Raw genomic sequence first — 24,898 nt, 5'->3', positions numbered from 1 at the left:
GTGTACAGAGAGTTTCATAATACATTGGGTACTTCTTAAAAGCAAGAGCCCATAGTATTCTGATCCAGGTCTAGGATGGGACCCAAGATTCTGCAACTTCACAATCACCCCAGGGAAGAAAGGGTGTGATCCAGAGATGGAAACTAACTTGGTTCTAGAGGACCCAGAATGCCACATGGTAGGTAGCAACTTAGAGCTCTGTTTCCATTTCTGACTTACCACCCAGCTAGAATGGCACCATGAAATAGAAAAGGACCAAAATGTCAATCTTACTTATTAGACAAGACGGCTGGTATAAATATTAATGATGGGTAATGTTTTAATTCCAATCCAGAAAAGCCCAACAACCTTATGCTAAATTAAGAATTTTAATTTCCCCAAAGACTCAGTCCTCAGATTCCTCTGATTTTAACTGGCTGTTTGTGCAGAAAGGACAAGACCAGTTTGGAGGCAAAGTCTGAGTATCAACATATAGTCCACTGAACTTTAATCCTGAACAGTGATGAAACCGTCAAAGTCAGTTCTGCCGCTATCAAGCCTACATACCTTTGCTGTTTTATAATAGAGTCAAAACCAATAGTTTCCACGGGCTTATTTCCAATTATAACAATTTGCTCTTTTCCATCTTCCTCTGGTCCATCTTCTAACACATAGCGATTCTTAACTGCAGTGAGAAAGCCCACTCCAAAATTTACTTTGTTGGGACGAATAAAGGATCCCCCTGTTGGGTGTCTGGAAAAAAAAAGAGAAATGAAACATAAAATATCATCAATGGGGACATTTAAATAAGAGGACACATTCAAGGGGTACCTGGGTGGTTCAGTCAGAAGCGCCTGATTTTGTTTTCGGCTCAGGTTACGGTTTCAGAGGCCCCATGATCAAGCCCTGTGTCGGGAGTCTGCCTGAGGATTCTCTCTTGCCCCTCCTCTGCCCACCTCCCTCCCCGCTACTTGCACACACACTCTCTCTCCTATAATTCTTAAAAAAAAATTTTTTTAATGACACATTCAAAAATCCTTTATGAACTGTCAGTATGCCACAAATGTGAAATGCCTACATTTACAAATTTGTTTATAAATACAGTAGCAAACAAAAGCAATTATACAGGGGCGCCTGGGTGGCTCAGTGGGTTAAGCCGCTGCCTTCGGCTCAGGTCATGATCTCAGAGTCCTGGGATCGAGTCCCGCATCGGGCTCTCTGCTGAGCAGAGAGCCCGCTTCCCTCTCTCTCTCTCTCTGGCTGCCTCTCCGTCTACTTGTGATTTCTCTCTGTCAAATTAATAAATAAAATCTTTAAAAAATAAATAAATAAATAAATAAAAAATTAAAAAAAAAAAAGCAATTATACAATTTTTTTAAAGATTTTATTCTTAAGTAATCTCTAAACCCAATGTGGAGCTTGAACCTATAACCCTGAGCTCAAGTGTTGTTCTACTGACTGAGCCAGCTAGACGCCCCAGTATTCACACAATTTTAAAAAAGAAAAAGAAAATATCAGTCACCAGAATGGCCATAAAAGCAATATTCTGAAGGACGGCAAAATTTTCTCTATGCTGAAAAATCAAAATCAGCATAAAAGGGAAAGCACTATACAAATGTGTAATCGATATGATTGATCAAAAGGGCTGTGAGCTTATGCAAGCTTAAGTTCCAGCAGATAAACAGACAAGAAATATGAAAAAGACAATTCACCTAAAAGGAAACAGAAGTATTAAATCCACAGGGGAAAGTTTTACCTTGCTCAAGATTAAAAAATGCAAATTCAAATAATGAAATTATTTTCAACAAAACTGGCAAAAAATAAAGAACAATCCTAACACCTCAAAGACTACAAGGCTGGGTTTGGTTTTGAGTGTATAATCATATTCCTGGGAATATGTCAGCAGGCAATAATTTAAAAATAAAAAACAAAATTGCATTTACAAAGATTCTGTATAATAGCATTTATTTGTAACTAAGGAACTCTGGAAACCATAAAAAAGCCCAGCTGGATAGGAACTATTAATATTAAGTAAACCAGACAGAGGTAGTCATTAAAAATTCTAGCTGTAACACTTAATAAAATTAATCACAGAATAATGTTGAGATTTCTAAAACCTGAACCAAACTGTACATAACACAACTATAGAGGAATCACATCTACAGACAAAGATTGAATAAGGACACAAAGAGATAAAAAACATTTGTGGGTAGCTGGCTTAGGTACAAAAGCTGAAAAGTAACAACCTTCAGCTAAATATATTTTAAAAGGTTAAATATGGGGCACCTGGGTGGCTAATTCAGTTAAGCATCTGCCTTCAGCTCAGGTCATGATCCCAAGCTCCTAGGATCAAGTCCTGCATCAGGCTCCCTGGTCAGTGAGGAGTCTGCTTCTCCCTCTCCCTCTGCCTGCCACTCCCCCTGTTTGTGCTGTCTCTCTCCCCACACCTTTGTCAAATAAATAAATAAATAAAATCTTATAAAAAAAATAAAAGGTTAAATATGGGCCTAAAAGAGAGAATGTGGGAAGAATTCTACAGAAATATAGGATATTTAGCCACAATTTCTAGTCAGGTTTTAGAGCAATTTTTAGTAGATTTAATATTAAAATTAATCATATCACTGAATGTAATGACCACTTAGGCTTTTCAAGAGATTTAAAGTGGGTCTCTGGACCTTTAAATTTCAGGCTTCAGCATTACTTCATGGCAATTAGACCTTATTTTCAGGATGATTTAAGTATCTACTATAAAATAGTCATAAATGTTACTGTCATTTGATCACTTTGGAGAATAAATGATGAAATACATAAACTGCCAGAAATTACAAACACTATTCCAGAGCATAACCTTTGACACTTAAAGAAATCAAAGCTTCCTAGAAGTCACCATGATTAAAAAGGATGAAAACTCAGATTGATAAATTTCATCTATATAAACACACACTTTTTTAAAGTGGGTCTGCAGAGATGAAAGGGGGTTGTGATCCCCGAAAGTTAGAAGTGATGTCACGGGTAAGAAAAAATGGCCCAGAAGTCACTGGAACCCCAGAGCACGGGGTCCTTGAAGCCGGTGATGGAAGTGGACAACCAGGCCAGTGCTAGGAAAGGAGGCAGGAAGTTAACCCCAGTAGGAGCCACAGGGCAGCAGCCTGGTGGGCGAGTTCCAGACGCTGAGAAGACAGGGAAGCCTTCCTACTCTCGCCACGAGGGCTTCACTGCAAAGGGGAGAAGAGCACAGGGCAACGGCGTCTTACGATGGCTGGGCGCAGCAGATCTGTACGCCTCTGAAAATCATCCAGTGGTGAGGGGAGAACTGATGATGCAGGAAATTAAATTCTCTGTTGCAGTAAAATCAAATTCTGAGTCTGTACAGTACGTTGTGATATCAGAGGATCACAGACTACCAGAAGCTTCCTAGAAAATATTACATTTTAACCCTAGGAGAGGTTCATATGACAAAAGACACAGTTCTGGGGGCACCTGGGTGGCTCAGTTGATTAAGCGTCTGCCTTGGGCTCAGGTCATGATCTCAGGGTCCCGGGATGGAGCCCCATATCGGGGGGGGGGGTCCCTGCTCAGCGGGGAGCCTGCTTCTCCATCTCCCTCTGTCCTGTCCCTGTACCCCTCCCCTTCTGCCTTTCCTCCCCCGCTTGGGCACGCTTCCCCGCTCTCAGATAAAATATTCTTTAAAGATTTTATTTATTTATTTGAGAAAGAGAGAGAGAGAGCACAGGCAGGGAGAGGGGCAGAAGGACAGGAAGAAGCAGACTCCTCCTTGAACAGGGAGCCTGATGCAGGACTCGATCCCAGGACCCTGAGATCATGACCTGAGCTGAAGGTGGACGCTTAACCTACTGAGCCATCCAGGCGCCCCTAAATAAAATCTTTAAAAAAAAAAAAAAAAGAAAGGTGCTGTTTTAAGAAGCACAGCTATGCTACTCAGCTAAAGAGATCAAATACAGCTAGCATGATTTTTTAAGAGTTCAAAGTGATAGACTTGAGAAATCCCCTAGGCTAGGACTTCTTAAACATAACCTAAAAAGCAGAAAGTCATCTGAAAATCTTACTGGATCCTAGGAATCTGCCTGTTTAGAACAATGCTCCAGGACATTCTGACGTTGGTGGGCCTCCTGTCCCACCTTAAGAAACTCTCATCTAATCCAGCCCCGTTTCAGCTGGGGAACCTGGGGTCCACTGCTAGAGGTATCATAGCCACAACCAAAAACCTTGGATTTCCGACTACTGGTGCATTGTCCTTTCCCACATCTCTGTCTGGGCTTATAGATACAAATCAATGCTTTATTTTGGCAAATTAAACACATTCCCTAAGTTAAATTCCTAATGAACATATATCATCCCTTTTTTTTTAAGTTTTATTTTTATTTAAGTGATCTCTACATCCAATGTGGGTCTCAAACTTATGACCCCAAGATGAAGAGTCACACGCTCTTCCGACTGTGTAGGCCAAGCACCCCGACATCTAAGTTCCTAAGATGGGAGGCAGAAGCAGGATGGGGACGCTGCTGCTCTGGAGTTGGGCCAACCTGGGATCCTTCTGGGCTCCATTACCTACTGGCTCTATGACCTCAGGGAGGTGATTATATGTTCTCAGCCTGAGTCTCCTCATCTATAAAGCCCTGTCAAATGAGGTTATTTATAAGGACTAAATAAACCATAATATATAAGCCATCACTACACTGCCTGGCACAAGCCTTTCTACACAGACACACAGATCAGCGCAGCAGTTCTTTTCTATACAGTATCGTATCTAATACACTGGTCAACATAAGCTGACATCTTCCAAAATATACTGGGATATCCCAGAAGCCACAGTTTCTACACTCAAGCACTGGCTGCCAAGCATGTCCAGCTGGGCTCCTATGGCGTCTAACATCAGTGACATCATGACATAACAATTTCACCCTATGAATGATGCATGGTTTTGCTAAGAAAAACTACAGTTATTAACATATGTAAGATAAAGTTCACATGCAACCTCAGGCAAAGCTGTTCTCTACTGCCACATAAAAACTGCCCCAACGTGGGGCACCTGGGTGGCTCAGTGGGTTAAGCCTCTGCCTTTGGCTCAGGTCATGATCTCAGGGTCCTGGGATTGAGCCCCGCATCGGGACCTGCTTCCCCCCGCCACCCCCCTGCCTGCCTCTGCCTATTTGTGATCTCTGTCTATCAAATAAATAGATAAAATCTTAAAAAAAAAAAAAAACTGCCCCAAAGCATAGTGGCTTAAAACAGTGGTCTGCTATTTCTTGTAATTCACTGGGGCAGGCTTGGCTCTGCTGAGCGGTCCTTGTTTCTCATGCTATCAGGTGACATGATCTGGGTGACTGCGCTCAGCGGAGAGTCAGTGGAGCCTTTCACGATCCAAGATGGCTCCAGTCAGATGACCGGCACCTGGGCTAAGGTGGCTTCCAGTCTTGGCGTGGCTGGCTGGGCCTGTCTTCTATATGTGGCTGTCCAAATCTTCCATCACCATTTAACAAGAGACTGTCTTTTTTCCATTGGATATTCTTTCCTGCTTTGTTGAATATTAATTGACCATATACTTGTGGGTTTATTTCTAGGTTCCCTTTTCTGCTCTTTTGATCTACGTGTCTATTTTTGTGCCAATATCATAATGTTTGGATCATTACACCTTTGTAATATAACTTGAAATCTGGAATTGTGATGCCTCCAGTTTTGCTTTTCTTTTTATTTTCATTTTTTTTAAAGATTTTATTTATTTAATTGATAGAGAGCACAAGTAAGCAGAGCGGCAGGCAGAAGGAAAGAGAGAAGCAGGCTCTCCACTGAGCAGGGAGCCTGACTCAGAGCTCCATCCCAGGACCCCGGAACCATGACCCGAGCCTAAGGCAGCTGCTTAACCAACTGAGCCACCCAGGCGCCCCTGCTTTTCTTTTTCAAGGGTGCTTCGGGTATTCAGGGTCTTTTGTGGTTCCATACAAATTTTAGGACTATTTATTCTAGTTCTGTAAAAAATGTGGTTGGTATTTTGATAGGGATTGCATTAAATTATGTGTAGACCGCTTTGGGAAGTATAGACATTTTATAATGTTTGTTCTTCCAATCCATGAGCATGAAATGTCTTCACATTTCTTTAGGTTATCTTCAATTTTCTTTTTTCCACCAGTGTTTTACAGTTTTCAGAATACAGGTTGTTCACCTCTTAGGCTAGTTTTATTCCTAGATACCTTACGGTTTTGGAAACAATTGTAAATAGGATTTACAATTATTAATTGTAATTTATTTCTCTTTCTGCTACTTCATTGCTAGTAATAAAATTGCAAGTTTTCTGCACATTGCTTTTGTATCCTGTCGCTTCACTGAATTCATGTATCCTTTCTACCAATTTTTTAGTGGAGTCTTTCAGGTTTTCTATATAGAATATCCTGTCACCTGCACATAGTGGAAGTTTTACTTCTTCCTTGATAGTTTGGATGCCTTTTAGTTCTTTTTGTTGTCTGATTGCCGTGGGAGAATGGGTTAAATAGGTGAGGGGGATTAAGAACAGCATTTGTGATGAGCACCATGTATTGTACAAAAGTGTGAATCACTTTATTGTACACCTGAAACTAATATTATAACAGTATCATATATATAATACAGTATAATATAACTAATATTATACTGTGTGTTAACTAACTGATATTGAAATAAAAACTTTAAAAGTTCAAGCACCGTGTTTCTGGGCAGGGGCTGTGTTATAAGTGAAAGGGTAGATGTGGAGCTACCGTCTGAAGTACATAACTGGGGCTCAAGTTCGGATGAGCCATCTTTTTCCTCTGCCTTCTTGACTGAAGGTGAAATGTTCTATGTGGGAGATGGACTACTACAGGTGGGAATGATCCTGACCTTTAGAGAAAGGATCTCCAGCCCTCCAGAAGCCTGCTGTGCATTTGTCCCACAGCTTTCTGCCCCTTGTTTCTTAAAGATTTTTATTTATTTATTTGACAGAAAGAGATCACAAGTAGGCAGAGAGGCAGGCAGAGACAGGAGGAAGCAGGCTCCCTGCTGAGCAGAGAGCCTGATGCGGGACTCGATCCCAGGACCCTGAGATCATGACCTGAGCCAAAGGCAGCGGCTTAACCCACTGAGCCACCCAGGCGCCCTGCCCCTTGTTTCTTAACTAGTTTCTTGAATTGTTCACGTGGACTTTTCCTCAGGGATACATTGGCCTGCAGGTCCCAGTTCATATGTAGTCCCCTGCTCACCACTGGAGAATCAGCTCACTGCTCTCTAGAAATGTTGCATTGGTGAACGGACCATGCTTCAGCAGTTCTGACCTGGGCAGCTTGGACCTGGTCATCTTCTACTGCCACACCTTTCCCTGGGGGCTTGAACACAGAACAGGGAGGTGGGCAACCACATTAAAGACCCACCAAATACAATGTCTGCTTGATTGACTGGGCCTGCAACTTCCTTCTCCCGGGACTTAGAGGAGGCCAGAATCAAGGCTCCACCGCTCCTCTAACTCCTCTCCACTAGTACTCTGATCAAAGAACCTCAAAATTTAAACTGATATGGATGGGAATTGGGGTGGGGGGTGGGGGGAGAAAGGGGAGAAATCACTGTGCTTCGTTCAGCCTGAGGTGAAAGGATGGTTGGTGTTTTTCCTGCTTGTATCTTTTCTTACCGTTTAATAAATGAGATGACAGGGCAAAAAAAAAAAAAAAAAAAAAAACCTTTAAAAGTCAACTTTTTAAATAAGCATCTACTCAAAATAAAACATCTGATGCGCTGAATATAATTATATTCACTATATCTGAGAAATACAGGATTCAAAATGGAAGGAGTGATAAAAAGCTTCCAGGACAAACAGAAACTAAAAGAATTTGTGATCACCAAACCAGCCCTACAAGAAATATTAAAAGGGATCCTCTAAGCAAAGAGGGAGCCCAAAAGTAACACAGACCACAAAGGAACTGACACAATATACAGCAACAGTCCCTTACAGGCAATACAAATGGCACTAAATTCATTATCTCTCAGTAGTTACTCTGAATGTAAATGGGCTAAATGCCCCCAAAAGACACAGGGTATCAGAATGGATAAAAAAGCACATCAATATGCTGTCTGGAAGAGACTCATTTTAGACCCAAAGACACCCCCAGGTTGGAGGGGGTAGAAAACTATTTATCATGCTTATGGACATCAAAAGAAAGCTGAGGTGGCAATCTTTACATCAGATGAATTAGATTTTAAACCAAAGACTATAATAGGAGTTAAGAAAGGACACTGTATCATAATTAAAGGGTCTATCCAACAAGAAGATCTAACAATTACAAATATTTATGCCCCTAACATGGGAGCAGCAAAAAATATAAGCCAATTAAAAACAAATCAAAGAAACACTTTGACAATAATACAATATCAGGGGACTTTAAACCCCCACCCTGCACTGAAATGGACAGATCATCTAAGCAGAAAATCAGCAAAGAAATAGGGGACTTGAATGACACACTGGACCAGATGGACATCACAGATATATTCAGAACATTCCATCCCAAAGCAGCAGAAGACACATCTTCTTGAGTGCACACAGAACATTCTCCAGAACAGATCACATCCTGGGTCACAAATCAGATCTCAACCAATACCAAAAGATTGGGATCATTCTCTGCATACTTTCAGACCATAATGCTTTGAAATTGGAACTCAATCACTAGAGGAAATTTGGAAAGAACTCAAATACATGGAGGCTAAAGAGCATTCTACGAAAGAATGAATGGGTTAACCATGAAATTAAAGAAGAGTTTTAAAAATTCATGGGAACGAATTAAAATGAAAACACAGCTGTTCAAAATTTTTGGGATGCCACAAAGGTGGTCCTAAGAGGGAAATATATAGCAATACAAGCCTTTCTCAAGAAACAAGAAAGGTCTCAAATACACAACCTAACCTTACACCTAAAGAAGCTGGAGAAAGAGCAGTAAATAAAGTCTAAAACCAGCAGGAGAAGAGAAATAATAAAATTAGAGCAGAAGTCAATGAGATAGGAACCAAAGGAACAGTAGAACAGATCAATGAAACTAGGAGCTGGTTCTTTGAAAGAGTAATAAACCCCTGGCCAGACTTGCCAAAAAGAAAAGAGACAGGACCCAAATAAATAAAATTATGAATGAAAGAGGAGAGATCACAACCAACACCAAACAAACACAATTATAAGAACATATTATGAGCAATTATATGCCAACAAATTAGACAATCTAGAAGAAATGCTTCTCCTGGAACCGGTAACTGCAATTACTCCTTCCCTCTCATCACCGTGCATTGGGTGTGAGGAAGGCCAAGAACTTTTTACCTCTCGGATCCAGATGAAGGAGCCCCTCCTGAGCACATGCACCAGAAAACGCATCCAAGGAGCCTCATTGGTACCTGGAACTAATTTCAATGGCAACACCCTGGATGTCGAGCCAGTACCGAAAGGGGCTATGACTCTTGGAGGTGAGAGGAGCAAACTTTGTGTGGGGAAGAGATGTGAGTAACTGACAGCTGGTGAACTGTGTGGGTTACATCCACAGATGACTCCCAGCCCACGTGCCCTTTGGTGATATGATTTTGCCACGTATCCCATTACCAGGTAATACCTATTTCCCCCACTCTTGAGTCTAGGCTCACCCAGTGACCTGCTTGTACCAACAGAGAGAGTCCTCACAGTCCCCATTTCCACCCTCTTGGAAAACAGACACCATATAAAGACACTCATGCTAGACTATGGGTGAAGACTAGTGGGAAGAAGAGAGGTTGACCCATCTAGAGGAGTTCAAGTGTTAGGTCGGGTGGAGAGATTACTTAAATATGTAAGTTAAAAAAAAAAAATAGACTGTTTTATGCCTCCTGCAAGAACGTGAAGCACAAAAAGAACCCTGGGTCTCGAGTGTATTCAACAAAGAAATAGAAATGTAGCTGAACTGTGCAGGTTGAGCAGACTGGTGAAATGGGTGGTACTTTTGTCCTACCCCGAGGCATCCAACAGGATCCTCTGTGGAAATACGTGGAAATACTGATGAAAATAAAGAAAGCAGCACAGCAGAAACAGTATCACTGACAATAAAACATTTACAAAACTACAACATTTGAAATAAAATGTTATGGTTTAAACAAATGTTTAAATAAGACATTATGTTGTTTTTCCTGAAGTATGTTAGGAGATCACTTTTAGATATCTCCTTTAATTTTCTCTAAGGACAGAACACAAATAGATCCTGTGTTCACTGGAAAATAAGTGCTATTAATGGTAAACATCTTACATATACAAGGCTGAATTAGAGCCCGAGGTGTTGTCAAGCACTGAATTCCAGACAATTGAGAACAGTTTATATACTGATCTAAATGTGTACAAACAACTAGGTTCTCCATGTAAGCAACTGTTCCTAGAATCTCACATTTATGAAATAGGTCTTAATTTAAGAACTACTGAAATTTGTGGGGCGCCTGAGCGGCTCTGTTGGTTGACCTTCTGACTCTTGATTTCGACTCAGGTCATGATCTCAGGGTCCTGAGACTGAGCTCCGCATCAGGCTTCATACCCAGTGGGGAGTCTGCCTAAGATTCTCCCCCACCCCACCCCCACCGCCCATCCCTGGGCTCACATGCATGCACTCTCTCAAATAAATAAATCTTTAAGTAAAAAAGACAGTTCCACATCAGGCTCCTTGCTCAGCAGAGAGCCTGCTTCTCCCTGCGTACCAGTCCCCCTGCTTGTGCTCTCTCTCCAACAAATAAGTAAAATCTTAAAATAAAATAAAAACAAAAAAATTTTTAAAAAGAACTAGTGAAATTTGTAATTCTGGTGAAAGGAAAGTATGAAATTTATGAAATAGAACTGGTTTGCCTTAAAGGAATAAAATGGGGAGGGTATAGAAACAGAATGGGGAAAATCTACTTTTCTTCCTTTTTAAAATTTTTTGGAAGATCTGTTTTTCAAATATCGTATGACTTAAATGAAAAAATAATCCTAGAGGCAGTAATCAGGCAAGAGGAAAAAAAAAAGGCATCCAAGTTGGTAAGAAAGTAGAACTGTGGGATGCCTGGGTGGCTCAGTTGTTGAAGTGTCGGCCTTCAGCTCACGTCATAATCCCAGGGTCCTGGAATCCAGCCCCACGTCGGGCTCCCTGCTCAGTGGGGAGACTGCGTCTCCCTCTCCTTCTCTACCTGCTTGTGTTCCCTCTCTTTCTGCCTCTGTCTCTGTCAAATAAATAAATCTTTTAAAAGAAAAAAAAAAGGTAAAACTGTCACTATTTGCTGATGACATGATACTATGTAGAGAAAACCCTAAAGAGTACACCAAAAAAACTATCAGAATAAATGAATTCAGTAAAGCTTCAGGATAAAAAGTTAACATACAGAAATATATTTCATCTCTATACACTAATAATGAAGTAGCAGAATGAGAAGTCAAGAAAACAATCCCACATACAATTGCATCAAACAGACTAAAATACCTAGGAATAAATTTAACCAAGGAGTGAAAGACCTAATCTGAAAACTGTAAGACAGTGATGAAAGAGACTGAAGAGAACACAAACAAATGGAAAGATACTCCATGCTCATGAATGGGAAGAATACATCAAAATGCCCATTTTACTATGCAAAGCAACTGACAGATCTAATGCAATCGTTATCGAAGTACCAAGAGCATTTTACACAGAACTAGAACAAATAATCTTAAAATTCACATGGAATCACAGAAGACCCAGAATAGCCAAAGAAATCTTGAGAAAGGAGGACAAAGCTGGGGATACCACAATCCCAAATTTCAAGCTATACTACCAAGCTGAACTAATCAAGACAATAAGATATTGGCACAAAACAGACGGATAAATCAATGGAACAGAACAGAGAGCCCAGGGGGAGAAAGAAACCCCGATGATCAATCAATGACAAAGGAGACAAGAATACACCATGGGGCAGTAGCAGTCTTCACAAGTGATGTCAAGAAAACTGGATAGCTACATGCAAGAGTGAGAGTGGATCACCTTCTTTGACCATGTACAAAAATAATGGATATGTCTGGATATGTCTCCTGAGGCAAGGGAAACAAAAATAAACTATGGGGACTACACCAAACTAAGAAGTTTTTGCACAGGAAGAAGCCCATCAACAAAACAAAAATGCAGGGCACCTGACCAGTTCCAGTGGTGGAACATGCAACTCTTGATCTCGGGGTTGAGAGTTCAAGCCCCACACTGGGTGTAGGGATTAAAATCTTAGGGGCATCTGGGTGGTACAGTCTGTTGAGTGTCTGACTCTTGCTTTCAGCTCAGGTCACAATCTCAGGACTGTAAGTTCCAAGTCCCACACTGGGCTAAGAGATTACTTAAAAATTAAAATCTTAAAAAAAAAAAAAATACTGGGTGGCTCAGTGGGTTAAAGCCTCTGCCTTCAGCTCAGGTCATAATCCCAGGGTCCTGGGATTGAGTCCTGCATCGGGCTCTCTGCTCCGCAGGGAGCCTGCTTCTCCATCTACTTGTGATCTCTGTCTGTCAAATAAATAAATAAAATCCTTTAAAAAAATTAAAAATTAAAACAAGGGGCACCTGGGTGGCTCAGTCAGTTAAGCATCTCCCCTCAGCTCAGTCATGATCTCAGGATCCTAGGATCGAGTCCTGGGATGAAGCCCTGCATCCAACTCCCTGCTCAGTGGGGAGCCGGCTTCTTGCTCTCCCTCTGCACCTCCCCCTGCTCATATCTAATAAATAAAATGAAATCTTTAAAAATACATTCATACACACATACATACAAAAAAAAAAATAATAATAAGGTACCAGTCAGAATAGCTACTATCAAAAAGACAACCGGTAAGTGTTGGCAAGGATGTGGGGAAAAGAGAACCTTTGTGCACTGTTGGTGGGTATGTAAAGTGTTGCAGCCATTATGGGAAGCAGTAAGGAGGTTCCTTAAGAAATTAAAAGTAGAAATAGAATACAGTCCAGCAATTCCAGTGTTGGGTATTTAACTAAAAAAAATAAAAACACTAATTCAAAAACATATATGCATCCCTATGTTTATTGCAGTATTATTTAAAACAGCCAAGATACAGATGCAACCTAAGTGTCCATCCATAGATGAATGGATAAAGATGAGATACAGACATACAAATATACAATGGAACAATTACTCAGAAAAAAAAGGATTCTTGCCATCCACAATAGGAATGCACTACATGTTCACAACAATATCCTAGAGGGTATTATGAAAAATGAAATATGTTAGAGAAAGACAAATACCGTATGATTTCACCTACATGCAGAATCTAAAAAACAAATGAACAAACAAGCAAAGGAGGAACACAGTCCTAAATCCAGAGAACAAACTGATGGTTACCAAAGTGGGAAGGCAGGTAGGGATAAGCATAATAGGTAAAGGGGATTAAGAGTACAAACTTCCAGTTAAAAATAGGTCATGGGGGTGGGGCCGTGCCTGGGTGGCTCGGTCGGTTAGGCAGTTGACTCCTGATTTTTGGCTCAGGTCATGATCTCAGGCTCCTGGGGATCGAGCCTCCGGCCCTGTGCTCAGCAGGGAGCCTGCTTAAGGATTCTCTCTCCCTCTGCCCCCCACCAAATAAATAAATCTTTTAAAAAAAAAAGGTCATGGAACGAAGACTACAGTACAGGGAATATAGTCAACACTACCATAGTAATACTGTACGTTGACAGATGGGGACTACAGTTACTGTGGTGAGCACTGTACAATGCACAGAACTGTCAAACCACAATGCTGAACACCTGAAACTAACGTAACATTGTCAACTATACGGCAACAAAAAATAAATGAAACAGTTTGAGTACATAAGTTTAAAAACTAGCACAGTTCTAATAAATGAGAAAACACAATACAAAACAAATGGTTTTCACTTTTGTTCTAAATTCACACTTTTTAAACAGTGGTGATGAACCATTCAAGAAGAGACCTGTATTACTGTTTTGTTTGACTGCAGGCAGATCAAAGGAGTTAGAATGGTATGTATTAGGTAGCTGCAAAGTGGATGCTATGCCCTTTACAGATCAAAGGATAACATCAAAGATCAGTCTCCTCTGGAACATTCCTGGAGGGTTTCTCAGAAAACAAAACAGACCTGCAAATACTGAAAAATATCAAGTGAATGAAGGCCCACCAGTAACAATAAATATCCAAAAACAAACTAATAATCTACACAGACTCATTCCAGATGATTACTGAGATGGTAGATCAAAACACTGAAATTCTGAACCCTGCCCAAAGAGAAAAAAATTGGGGGGGGAGTCCAAACATTTTTCCCTCGTAAGCATTCAGCTTGTGCTGGTTCTGTCCTCCTCCTGCCCACCAATTACAGATGCTCTGAATGAAATCAAATCCCGACCACAGCCCTTGTGGGAATGGAGGACGGTCATGAAGCCCTGTCACCGAGATTTAATTTGCACTATTAACCACCCAATAGGTTTGTCAGCTAAAATTCAGGATGAATTTTGTGAAATATGAATTTTAGATTGATAGCCAATCATTTTTTAGTATAAGTATGTCCCATACATGTCCAATATTTATATTAAAATATGACTGGCTGTTGCTCTAAAAATCCAAATTTCACTATGCATTCCATATTTTTCTTTCCTGAATCTGGCAGTATTACTCAAAGGCAAGGGTCCTCCACAGACCAATTAACCATAGAAAGCATTTTTCTTGTTGGGGCTTTAGATGCTACCTCCTGGGAAAGGCTGGGTCTCTTGTTGATCTTCTTACCCTATTTTGCTACAGACAAAATTACACATGTTTAGAGCCTTTTAGGCAAGCTTGCAAAACTAACTTCCATTTCACTTGGTGTACAGTGCTTTACGGAAGAACTGACCTGGTAGACTAATTTTCCAAAGGAAAAACAGCTCAGTTTTTTTGTAGACTGACCCTGAGTGATACAATTTTTATTTTGCCCTGATTTATGGGAGTTTTCCAAGAATGAAATACCTCTCTTCATCTTTTGCAGAAATGTGCCCTGTCTGCAAACTATCAGTACATAGTGACTTTTTTTAAAAAGTTCTTTTAACTCTTTACACCATAGCAGGGGAATGATTTATACTAATCCATTAATGCTCACTTAAGAAGCTCAAAATACTTTACAACAATCTTATGACACATGCAGGATGAGCAAATCAAGATTCTATTTTCTAAGTTATCCAGTATTGTGCACAAAGTCTAGAACAGTGCATTTCTTCTGATGTCAGGTATTCCATTCACTGGTGCCAAAGAAAAGTCACTTTTTTAAAAAGTTCGTTAGTTATTTTAAGTAGGCTCCACATTGAGTATGGAGCCCAAAACAGGGCTTCAACTCACTATCCTGAGATCAAGACCTGAGCAGAGATCAACAGTTGGACGCTTTATCAACTGAGCCACTCAGGCACCCCCTTGAAGATTTTATTTTTAAGTACTCTCTACACCCAACGTGGGGCTCAAACTTACAACCCCAAGATCAAGAGTCGCATACTCTACTGACTGAGCTAGCCAGGCACATGAAAAAGTTACATTTTCAGATTTCTTTTAAAAAGGTGGCAGGGTGGGGGGTGCCTGGGTGGCTCAGTCAGTTAAGCATCTGCCTTCAGCTCAGGTCATGATCTCAGGGTCCTGGGATCAAGAACCACATTGGGCTCCCTGCCTACTTCTTCTTCTTCTGAATCTGCCACTTCCTCCTACCCCCGCCCCGCTTGTGTGTGCGTGCTCTCTCTCAAATAAATAAAATCTTAAAAAAAAAAAAGAAAGAAGGAAAGAAAAAAAGATTTCATGCCCACCAGAAGAAATAGATAACTGTTTAGAAAGTGAACACTTTAAATAAAAACTGAACAGTGGAATACTGACACACAGGGCTCTGTTGAGAGTATACTCTCTAGTTTAGGTTAAACAAAAAAAACCTGGAAATCATTCTGCCGTCTAGGGGCAAGGTGGAAAGAACTTCCAGGTTAATCACCTTAACTGAACCTCTCTACACCCCAAAAAAACAACAGACGGAGAACGGAAGCACCTGGGAGCATGCTGATGAGAGATTCACAGCCATAAGTTCTAGGATAAACCTGTAAACTTGTGTCACAAATATTAATGATGAGTAGTAGCTCAGAAGATTGCCAGACATTCCTCAGGTCATATAAGAGATCTGACTGAAATTAGAGTGACATGAAATGATCAACCCCCACCCCTGCCACCACCCAAGTAGTTGGCATGACGCTGTCAAAAGAGGATTAGGGGGTGGACCAGATCACCTCGTATGGCCACCTCCGAACATGGGTTTTGACAGGGAAGAAGTGTGTATGATATATTAGGAAGAGATCAATGAACTTAATAACAAATACATGTAATGTAATCTGTTTCGTATGAGGCAGAGATTCCATGATACTGATACGATCTCTATTAGTCATGTCCTTCCTAATTATGCCAATACAAGCATTAACAACTGTAAAGGTGATTCTCTTAGTCTAGACCAGTGGTCCTCCACCACATCAGACACAATGCTCCCTTCTGTACTGCCCCATAAATATTCTGCAACAGGGTACATACTTAACATTACCTACCGATGTAAGACTTAAAATCAACAAAAGGCTCATTTCCATGAAATGAAAGAACAGTAGGTTTGTAACAGGAGAGTATGCATTTCAGTCTGTAAATGCTCAGGCATGACCTCACTAGAAGACATGAGGAAATAAGCAAATGCTATTCCAAGGAAGAGAATCCAAACAGTGAGTACCTGTTCCTGAACTGAGGCCTCCATTGCCCTTCAGGGCAAATCCCGAAGGTCTGTCAAGACTGAAACAACTCTTCATTTTTACACTAAGAATAACCAAGAGTGAAAACATCACTCCATCTAGAGCCCGTTAAGGTCCATGCAGTCACGAATGATGTGGGCACGCTTTTAGAAAAGGGAACTGTGCTGGGCAGGCTCTTGAGGAAAAGCTCCTTCACTGGAAGGTTTATGAGGTCATCGTTCAGGAAGGTGAGGGATCAACAAGCCAGGATAAGGAACTTCTATTTCCACACCTCCCTAATGTATCTTCCATGAACTCGTGACACATTCTGAGCTGCCCTCATTCCAAGTCTGCCATCTGCCTCCTTCTTCTTCCACCCTGATTCTCTGAAATTACAGGATGGTAGGCTGGGAAATATATTTTGCTATTATCTAATTTTGATCCCCATTTTAGAGGTTAGTAAATTTAGTCTCATTCAGGGCCAGGACTGCGTTCACTCTGCCACATTTAAGGGAAAATAAGTTTGATGTTAAAAGATCTTTTTGATCTTTTGATCCGTCTGAGTGGCTCAGTCGGTTAAGCCTCTGCCTCTGGCTTAGGTCTTGATTCCAGGGTCCACGGGTCAGTCCTGCATTGCTCCCTGCTCAGCAGAGAGTCTGCTTCTCCCTCTCCTTCCGCCCTCCCCCTGGTTTGTGCTTTCTCTCAAAAAACAAAAAACAAACAACAACAACAAACAAACAAACAAACAAAAACAAAACAAAACAAAACAAAAAACACCAAGGTCTTTCTGAGAAACTGAAACCTACTAAGTAAACAACAAAAATTTCAAAAAATTTCTGTCTGAAAGCATCCCACCATCCTCTTCAAAGCTTCATAAAGTTTATCTGAATTCAAGCAGTTAAAAATATTAGTAGATAAGCAATATAAGCACTTTTCTTGACAGTGGCCTAGCAGTCCCCTATTCAGGTGGTCTGTACTTTGTTTAATCAACTGCTTCTTTTTGGATACCTAGGTTATTTCTCTCTTTTATTATTCATTTAGTGGACTGTAAATTGTTTATTGATGAGAAATGTTTATATTTATCCAATTTTAAAAAGCTGTCAAGAAACAAAACCCAAAGGGGGCGCCTGGGTGGCTCAGTGGGTTAAGCCGCTGCCTTCGGCTCAGGTCATGATCTCAGGGTCCTGGGATCGAGTCCCACATCGGGCTCTCTGCTCAGCAGGGAGCCTGCTTCCTCCTCTCTCTCTGCCTGCCTCTCTGCCTACTTGTGATCTCTCTCTGTCAAATAAATAAATAAAATCTTTAAAAAAAAAAAAAAAAAAACCCAAAGAAGGAAAAAGCAAGCAATCTTACTTGTGAAGTTAAGAGCCAGAGTTTTAAAAGCTAAGGGAAAAAACTCTGCAAATTAGGGTTGCTTTTTTCTTTTTTTTTTTTAGAATACATCAAATTCTACATTATAACTATACCCAAAGCCAAACATTTCTTCTTCTCCATCCCCCTTTATTCAACTATTGAATATTACCTGAAAAACTGTGCAAATTCATAATGAAAAATTACCTGCATTTAAAATACACAGTCCCCTCGTGGCTTCCATCATGCTTTCCTCTCTCAGGATTGTCCCATTCTACTCCTAACCAGAGTCCTAATAGAATAAGAAAAAAAAATGAGGACTAAGTGAGGTCGGAGGTAATTAATGCTCCTTTTTGCTGCAAGTAAATACAGTTAGCAATGGAAACCCTATCACACAGACACCACTGGGGGCGAAAAATATCTTTTGAAAAAAAGCAAGTTAACCTTAGACTTGAGACTGCAATCAGCAAATATGATAGAGAGCATGTCTGGTTCATAAGCCTACAAAAACTACAACTGATATGGGGCGCCTGGGTGGCTCAGTGGTTAAAGCCTCTGCCTTCGGCTCAGGTCATGATCCCAGGGTCCTGGGATCAAGCCTCACATCGGACTCTCTACTCGGCAGGGAGCCTGCCTCCTCCTCCTCCTCTCTCTCTCTCTCTCTGCCTGCCTCTTGGCCTACTTGTGATCTGTCTGTCAAATAAATAAAATAAACTACAACTGAAAGAAACAATAGCTAAAACTTACTGAGCACTTATTGAATGCCAGAAACTTTTGCATTACTTCATGTTATTCTCACAAGACACTTTGTCTTTGTCAAGCAGATAGTATTACCTTCTTTTTTTACTAATTCCTGGACAAATACCCAAGTTTTGGAGTCCTAGTCTACTATTCTGCTTTTCATAAAATAAAAAACTATATATAAATAGTATCCTTATGCAACACAGGTAAAATAACTCACTCAAAGTCACACAACTTCAAACCCAGGTGATTGTAATTCCAAAGTCACACTTTGCTGTCTTTGGCCAGACCTTGTGTTTGTATACCCCTTCAGTTTCCAGAACACTCTATATACAGTACTTTTTAAGTGCAAAAGAAAGATGGAGTGGTTCACTTCTGGATTAACCCTCCTAGTAAAAACTAGAAAAGCTACATAAACTATTTTTGAAAATCACTTTACATCAATTATGATGGCCAAAGTCAAAACACAAAACAAAACAAAATAACAAGTGCTGGTGAGGATATGGAAAAATTAGAACCCTTGTGCCCTCCTCATGGGAATGTAAAATGCTGCAGCCACTATGGAAAACAGTAGGATCGTTCCTCAAAAAAACTAAACACAGAATTACCAAATCATGTAGCATTTCACTTCTGGGTATATACCTAAAAGAACTGAAAGCAGGGACCCAGACACCTGCATATTTAGGTTTACAGCAACATTATACACAATAGCCAAAAGGTGGAAGTAACCCAAGTGTCCATTAATGATAAATGGACAAATGAAATGTGGTGTATCCAGTCGACAGAAGATTATTCAGCCAATAAAAGGAATAAAAGTCTGAAACACGCCACAGCATGGTTGAACTTTGAAGATATTATGCTAAAATGACATAAGCCAAACCCAAAAAGACAAGATAGGATTCCACATACACGAGACACCTAGAGCAGTCAAATTCATAGAGACAGAAAGTAAAATGGGGGTTGTCAGGGGCTGAGGGGAGAAGAGAATGGGGAGTTATGATTTAATAGGTACAGAGTTCCAGTTCTATAAAATGAAGCGTTCCAGGTACACAGTGGTAAGGGTTGCACAACAAGGGAGATGTATTTAATACCACCGAACTCTACACTGAAAAAATGGTTAAAATGGTCAATTTAGTTATGTATATTTACTACAATTTTAAAGATATGTGTGTACATCCCAGAGGGCTACTAAGGCAGCCAAGAATTACAAAGCCAACATGTGGGAGAAAAGGGAAACCCAAAGAGTATAACTAATAAACATTTAGAGCAATGTTTTCCCCTAAGGCATTTGGTAATTCTGATATAAGAAGCTAAAAAGCTGAACAGAGCTTTGGACAGATTTCAAGGGCTAAAAAATCAATACTGAGAATCACAGCCCCCCAAGGAAGATCCAAGTTGCTGAGAAAGTCTCTAGGATTTGTACTGAGCTCAAGATGTCTTCATTCTAAGAGTAAGGAGACATCAGCGATAAGATACATAAACTAACCCTCATAAGGGATTAAATGTAAATCCTTGGAAAGGATCGAAGAAAGATAACACGATCGCAAAGCTGGAATTATAATTTTTCGTCATCATATCTGGCATTCTAACAAAAATAACCAAGCGCAGAAAAAGACAAAGACTCCGTGACTGAGAACCAAGGAAAACAACAGCCAACACAAACAGATTCATCAGGCATCTGCATAATGGAGTTTTAACTATGCTTAATATTTTCAGGAAAATAAAGGATGACCTTAAAATTTCAGCAGAGAATTTCACAACTGTGTTTTTTTTTCAAACCCTAAATAAAAATTCTGAAACTAGAAAACATGATTCAAAGGGATACATGTATGTTTATTGTTTACAGCAGCACTATTTACAATAGCCAAGATATGGAAGCAACCCAAGTGTCCACACATGAATGAATGGATGAAGAAGATGTGGTCTATATATACAATAGAACATTACTCAGCCATAAAAAGAATGAAATCTTGCCATTTGCAATGGCATGGATGAAGCCAGAGAATATAATGCTATGCAAAATAAGTCAGAGAAAGACAAATACCATATTTCACTCATATGTGGAATTTAAGAAATAAAACAGGTGAGCAAAGGGAAAAAAAAAGAGAAACAAATCAAGAAATGGACTCAATTATAGAGAACTAACTGATGGTTACCGGAGGAGACGTGGGTGGGGATGGGCGAAACAGCTGAAGAGGATTAAGGGCTGTACTTGTCATAATGAGCACTGGGTGATGTATGGAATTGTTCAATCACTAGACTGTACACTGGAAACTAATACAACACCGTATGTTAACTAACAGGAATTAAAATAAAAAGCTAATAATAATAATAATAATAATAAAAAGCTAAAAAAAAAAAAAAAGACAACCCAACTGAAAAATGGACAAAGGACTTGGATAGACATTTCTCCAAAGATATATACATGTCCAATAAACACGCAGAAAGATGATCATTAGTCGTTACAGAAATCCAAATCAAAACCACAATGAGGGGTGCCTGGGTGGCTCAGAGGGTTAAGCCTCTGCTTTCAGCTCGGGTCATGGTCTCAGGGTCCTGGGATCGAGTCCCATATTGGGCTCTCTGCTCAACGGGAGCCTGCTTCTTTCTCTCCCTCTGCTGTCATTTCCTCTGTTTGTGCTCTCGCTTTCTGGAAAATAAATAAATAAATAAAATCTTAAAAAAAAAAGAAAACACAATGAGATACCACTTCACACTTAATAGTATGGCTATAACCAAAATAATGGAAAGTAACAAGTGCTGGCAAGGATGTGGAAAAACCGGAACCCTCATATACTGCTGGCGGACACATAAAACAGTGTTGCCACTTTGGAAAACATTTTCAGGTGGATCCTGAAACCTAAATGTAGAATTACCATATGACTCATCGATTCTACTTACGGGCATATAACCCCAAGCATTAAAAAAACTCAGACACTTGGGGCGCCTGGGTGGCTCAGTGGGTTAAGCCACTGCCTTCGGCTCGGGTCATGATCCCAGGGTCCTGGGATGGAGTCCCGTGTCAGGCTCTCTGCTCAGCAGGGAGCCTGCTTCCTCCTCTCTCTCTCTGCCTGCCTCTCTGCCTACTTGTGATCTCTCTCTGTCAAATAAATAAATAAATTCTTTAAAAAAATAAATAAAAAAAACTCAGACACTCGTATGCCAGTGTTCATTGCAGCATTACCCACAATAGGCAAAAGGTAGAAATAACCCAAATATCCATCAACAAATGGACAGATAAAAAAATGTGATACACATACAATGGAACATTCAGCCGTAAAAAGGAATGACGTTCTCGCACATGCTACATGGATGAACCTTGAAGGTATTTTGTCAAATAAAAAAAGCCATCCTGGGGCCACCTGGGTGGCTCAGTGGGTTAAGCCGCTACCTCCGGCTCGGGTCATGATCTCAGAGTTCTGGGATCAAGCCCCACATCAGGTTCTCTGCTTGGCAGGGAGCCTGCTTCCTCTCTCTCTCTCTGCCTACCTCTCTCTACCTACTTGTGATCTCTCTCTGTCAAATAAATAAATAAAATCTTAAAAAAAAAAAAAAAGCCATCCTGAAAGGACAAAGACTTCTATGGTTCTACTTATATGAGGTACCCTAGTCACTGTTTACCTATACACTTAAAAATGGTTTAAGAGGGGCGCCTGGGTGGCTCAGTCATTAAGCATCTCTTTTCGGCTCAGGTCATGATCCCAGGGTCTTGGGATCGAGCCCTATATCAGGATCCCTGCTTGGCGGGAAGCCTGCTTCTTCCTCTCCTTCTCCCCCTGCTTGTGTTCCCTCTCTCACTATAGCTCTCTCTGTCAAATAAATAAATAAAATCTTCCCCCAAAAAATGGTTTAAGAGAGAAAAAACAAAAGGTTAAGATGGTTAATTTTATGTTATGTAAATTTTACCACAATTAAATATGTTAACATTTTAAAAATAGTTAGGGGGAAGGAAGAGATGAACAGGTGGGGCACAGAATTCTTAAGGCAGTGAACCTACTCTGTATGATAATGTCATCATAAATTTCCCCAAAGCAACAGAATATACAACACCAAGAGTGAACTTCAATGGACTTTGAGTGATAATGATGTATCATCAATACAGGTTGATCGATTTCAACAAATATACACTCTGGTGGGGGACATTTGTAATGAGGGGGCCTAGACATGTGTGCGGGGCAGAAGGAAATCACTCTACCTGCTCTTCAGTTTTGCTGTGAATTTAAAACTACTCTAAAAAATAAAGCCTATTCAAAAAAAGATTAAAACAGTAAATCTTGTTGTATTTTATAATTTAAAATGTTTAATAAAAAAGGTCAAAATGGCAAATTTTATGTTTTATATGCATGTAACCACAATTTAAAAAAATTTTAAAACAAAGATAATTTCAGCAAAGAAAAATTAATAGGGGTGATCTTCAAGGATAAAGGAAGTTATCCCAGGGCGCCTGGTGGCTCAGTGGGTTAAGCCGCTGCCTTCAGCTCAGGTCATGATCTCAGGGTCCTGGGATCGAGTCCCGCATCGGGCTCTCTGCTCAGCAGGGAGCCTGCTTCCCTTCCTCTCTCTCTGCCTGTCTCTCTGCCTACTTGTGATCTCTCTCTGTCAAATAAATAAATAAAATCTTAAAAAAAAAAAAAAAGAAAGTTATCCCAGATGAAAACCTGAGGATACAGAAAGGCAAGAAAAGGGTAAATATATAGATACATCTAAATTAATAAAAATGATATAAACTATTATCAGTTCTTGGTGCTTTATATGCACAAAGATTAAAATACCCAACCTATGAGTTAGGAATTGGGTAAGCAGAATTAGTATTCAAGTATTCTAAGGTGTTTGTAGGAGTCCAGGAAGAAGTAAAATTACTAATTAGACTTTTATAGGTCAAAGATGCAGGTTATTATCTCCCTAATAATTACTTAATAAAAAAATGTATGATTGGGGCACCTGGGTGGCTCAGTGGGTTAAGTCTCTGCCTTTGGCTCAAGTCATGATCTCAGGGTCCAGGGATGTAGCCCCGCATCAGGCTCTCTGCTCAGCAGGGAGCCGGTTTCCTCCTCCCCCTCTGCCTGCCTCTCTGCCTACTTGTGATCCTTTCTCTCTGTCAAATAAATAAATAAAAACTTATTTTTTAAAAAGTATGATTAATAGAGAGGAAAGATAAAGTTTAAAAAATAATCCAAAAGGAGGGGAGAGGGGAGACAAAAAAAAAAAAACACAGCCAAGACAAACAGAAAGCAAATAGTAAGATGGCAGATACAAACCCAAATTATCAAGAAATAAGTAAAATAAGGACTAAACATTCTGATTAAGAGGGTCCACAGAGGGGCGCCTGGGTGGCTCAGTGGGTTAAGCCGCTGCCTTCGGCTCAGGTCATGATCTCAGGGTCCTGGGATCGAGTCCCACATCGGGCTCTCTGCTCAGCAGGGTGCCTGCTTCCTCCTCTCTCTCTGCCTGCCTCTCTGCCTACTTGTGATCTCTCTCTGTCAAATAAATAAAATCTTTAAAAAAAAAAAAAAAAGAGGGTCCACAGAAACCGTCACTGAGATTTATACAGGGATCAAACAGACTCTGTAGATTGCTTTGGGTAGTAATGACACTTTAGTAACTCTTCCGATCCATGGAGGGATGTCTTCCCATTTATTTGTGTTTCATTTCTTTCAGCAACATTTTATAATTTTCCTTGCATATGCCTTTCACCTTCCTGGTTAATTCCCAAGTGGTTCATTCTTTTTGATGCCGTACATGTAGACAACGGAGCATTATTCAGCCTTTACAAGGAAGTTCTGACACATGCTACAGCATGGATAAACCTCAAGGACATTATGCTCGGTGAAATTCGATACTCATAAAAAAAAAAAAAAAATTTCCACAGCGGCACCTGGGTGGCTCAGTCGGTTAAGTGTCCCACACTTGATCTCAGGTCGGGTCCTGATCTCAGGGTTGTGATATCAAGTCCCGCACTGGTCTCCACAGTCAGCGCAAAGCCTGCTTGAGATTCTTTTCCTCTCCTTCCCCCTCTGCTCCTCCTCCCTGCTCACATGCCCATACTGTAAATTAAAAAACAAAATCTTAGGGGGAAAAAAAAAGACAAATACCACAGTCAAATTCCCAAG

The 24,898-nt window shown here is 40.4% G+C and overlaps 1 protein-coding gene across 6 annotated transcripts in view; it reads right to left on the bottom strand.

Annotated features, from left to right (window-relative positions):
- Positions 1-24,898, bottom strand: part of TBCE (tubulin folding cofactor E) — a 78,014-nt gene that overhangs the window by 19,496 nt on the left and 33,620 nt on the right. For all 6 annotated transcript variants that reach the window (XR_004278525.1, XR_004278524.1, XR_004278523.1 and 3 more), the window contains exons 3-4: positions 18,255-18,339; positions 547-732 (exon numbers count right to left, since the gene is read on the bottom strand). Coding sequence is in view for 2 of the 6 variants with exons in the window: in XM_032312147.1 (XP_032168038.1) it covers positions 547-732; positions 18,255-18,339 (271 nt within the window). In the remaining 4 variants the exon portion in view is untranslated. The remainder of the gene's footprint in view (positions 1-546; positions 733-18,254; positions 18,340-24,898) is intronic.

This window comes from Mustela erminea, chromosome 14, assembly GCF_009829155.1.
Source record: "Mustela erminea isolate mMusErm1 chromosome 14, mMusErm1.Pri, whole genome shotgun sequence".
Lineage (NCBI taxonomy): Eukaryota > Metazoa > Chordata > Mammalia > Carnivora > Mustelidae > Mustela > Mustela erminea.
Note: the sequence above shows the minus strand (reverse complement) of the source record. Positions and strands in the feature narration are given on the sequence as shown.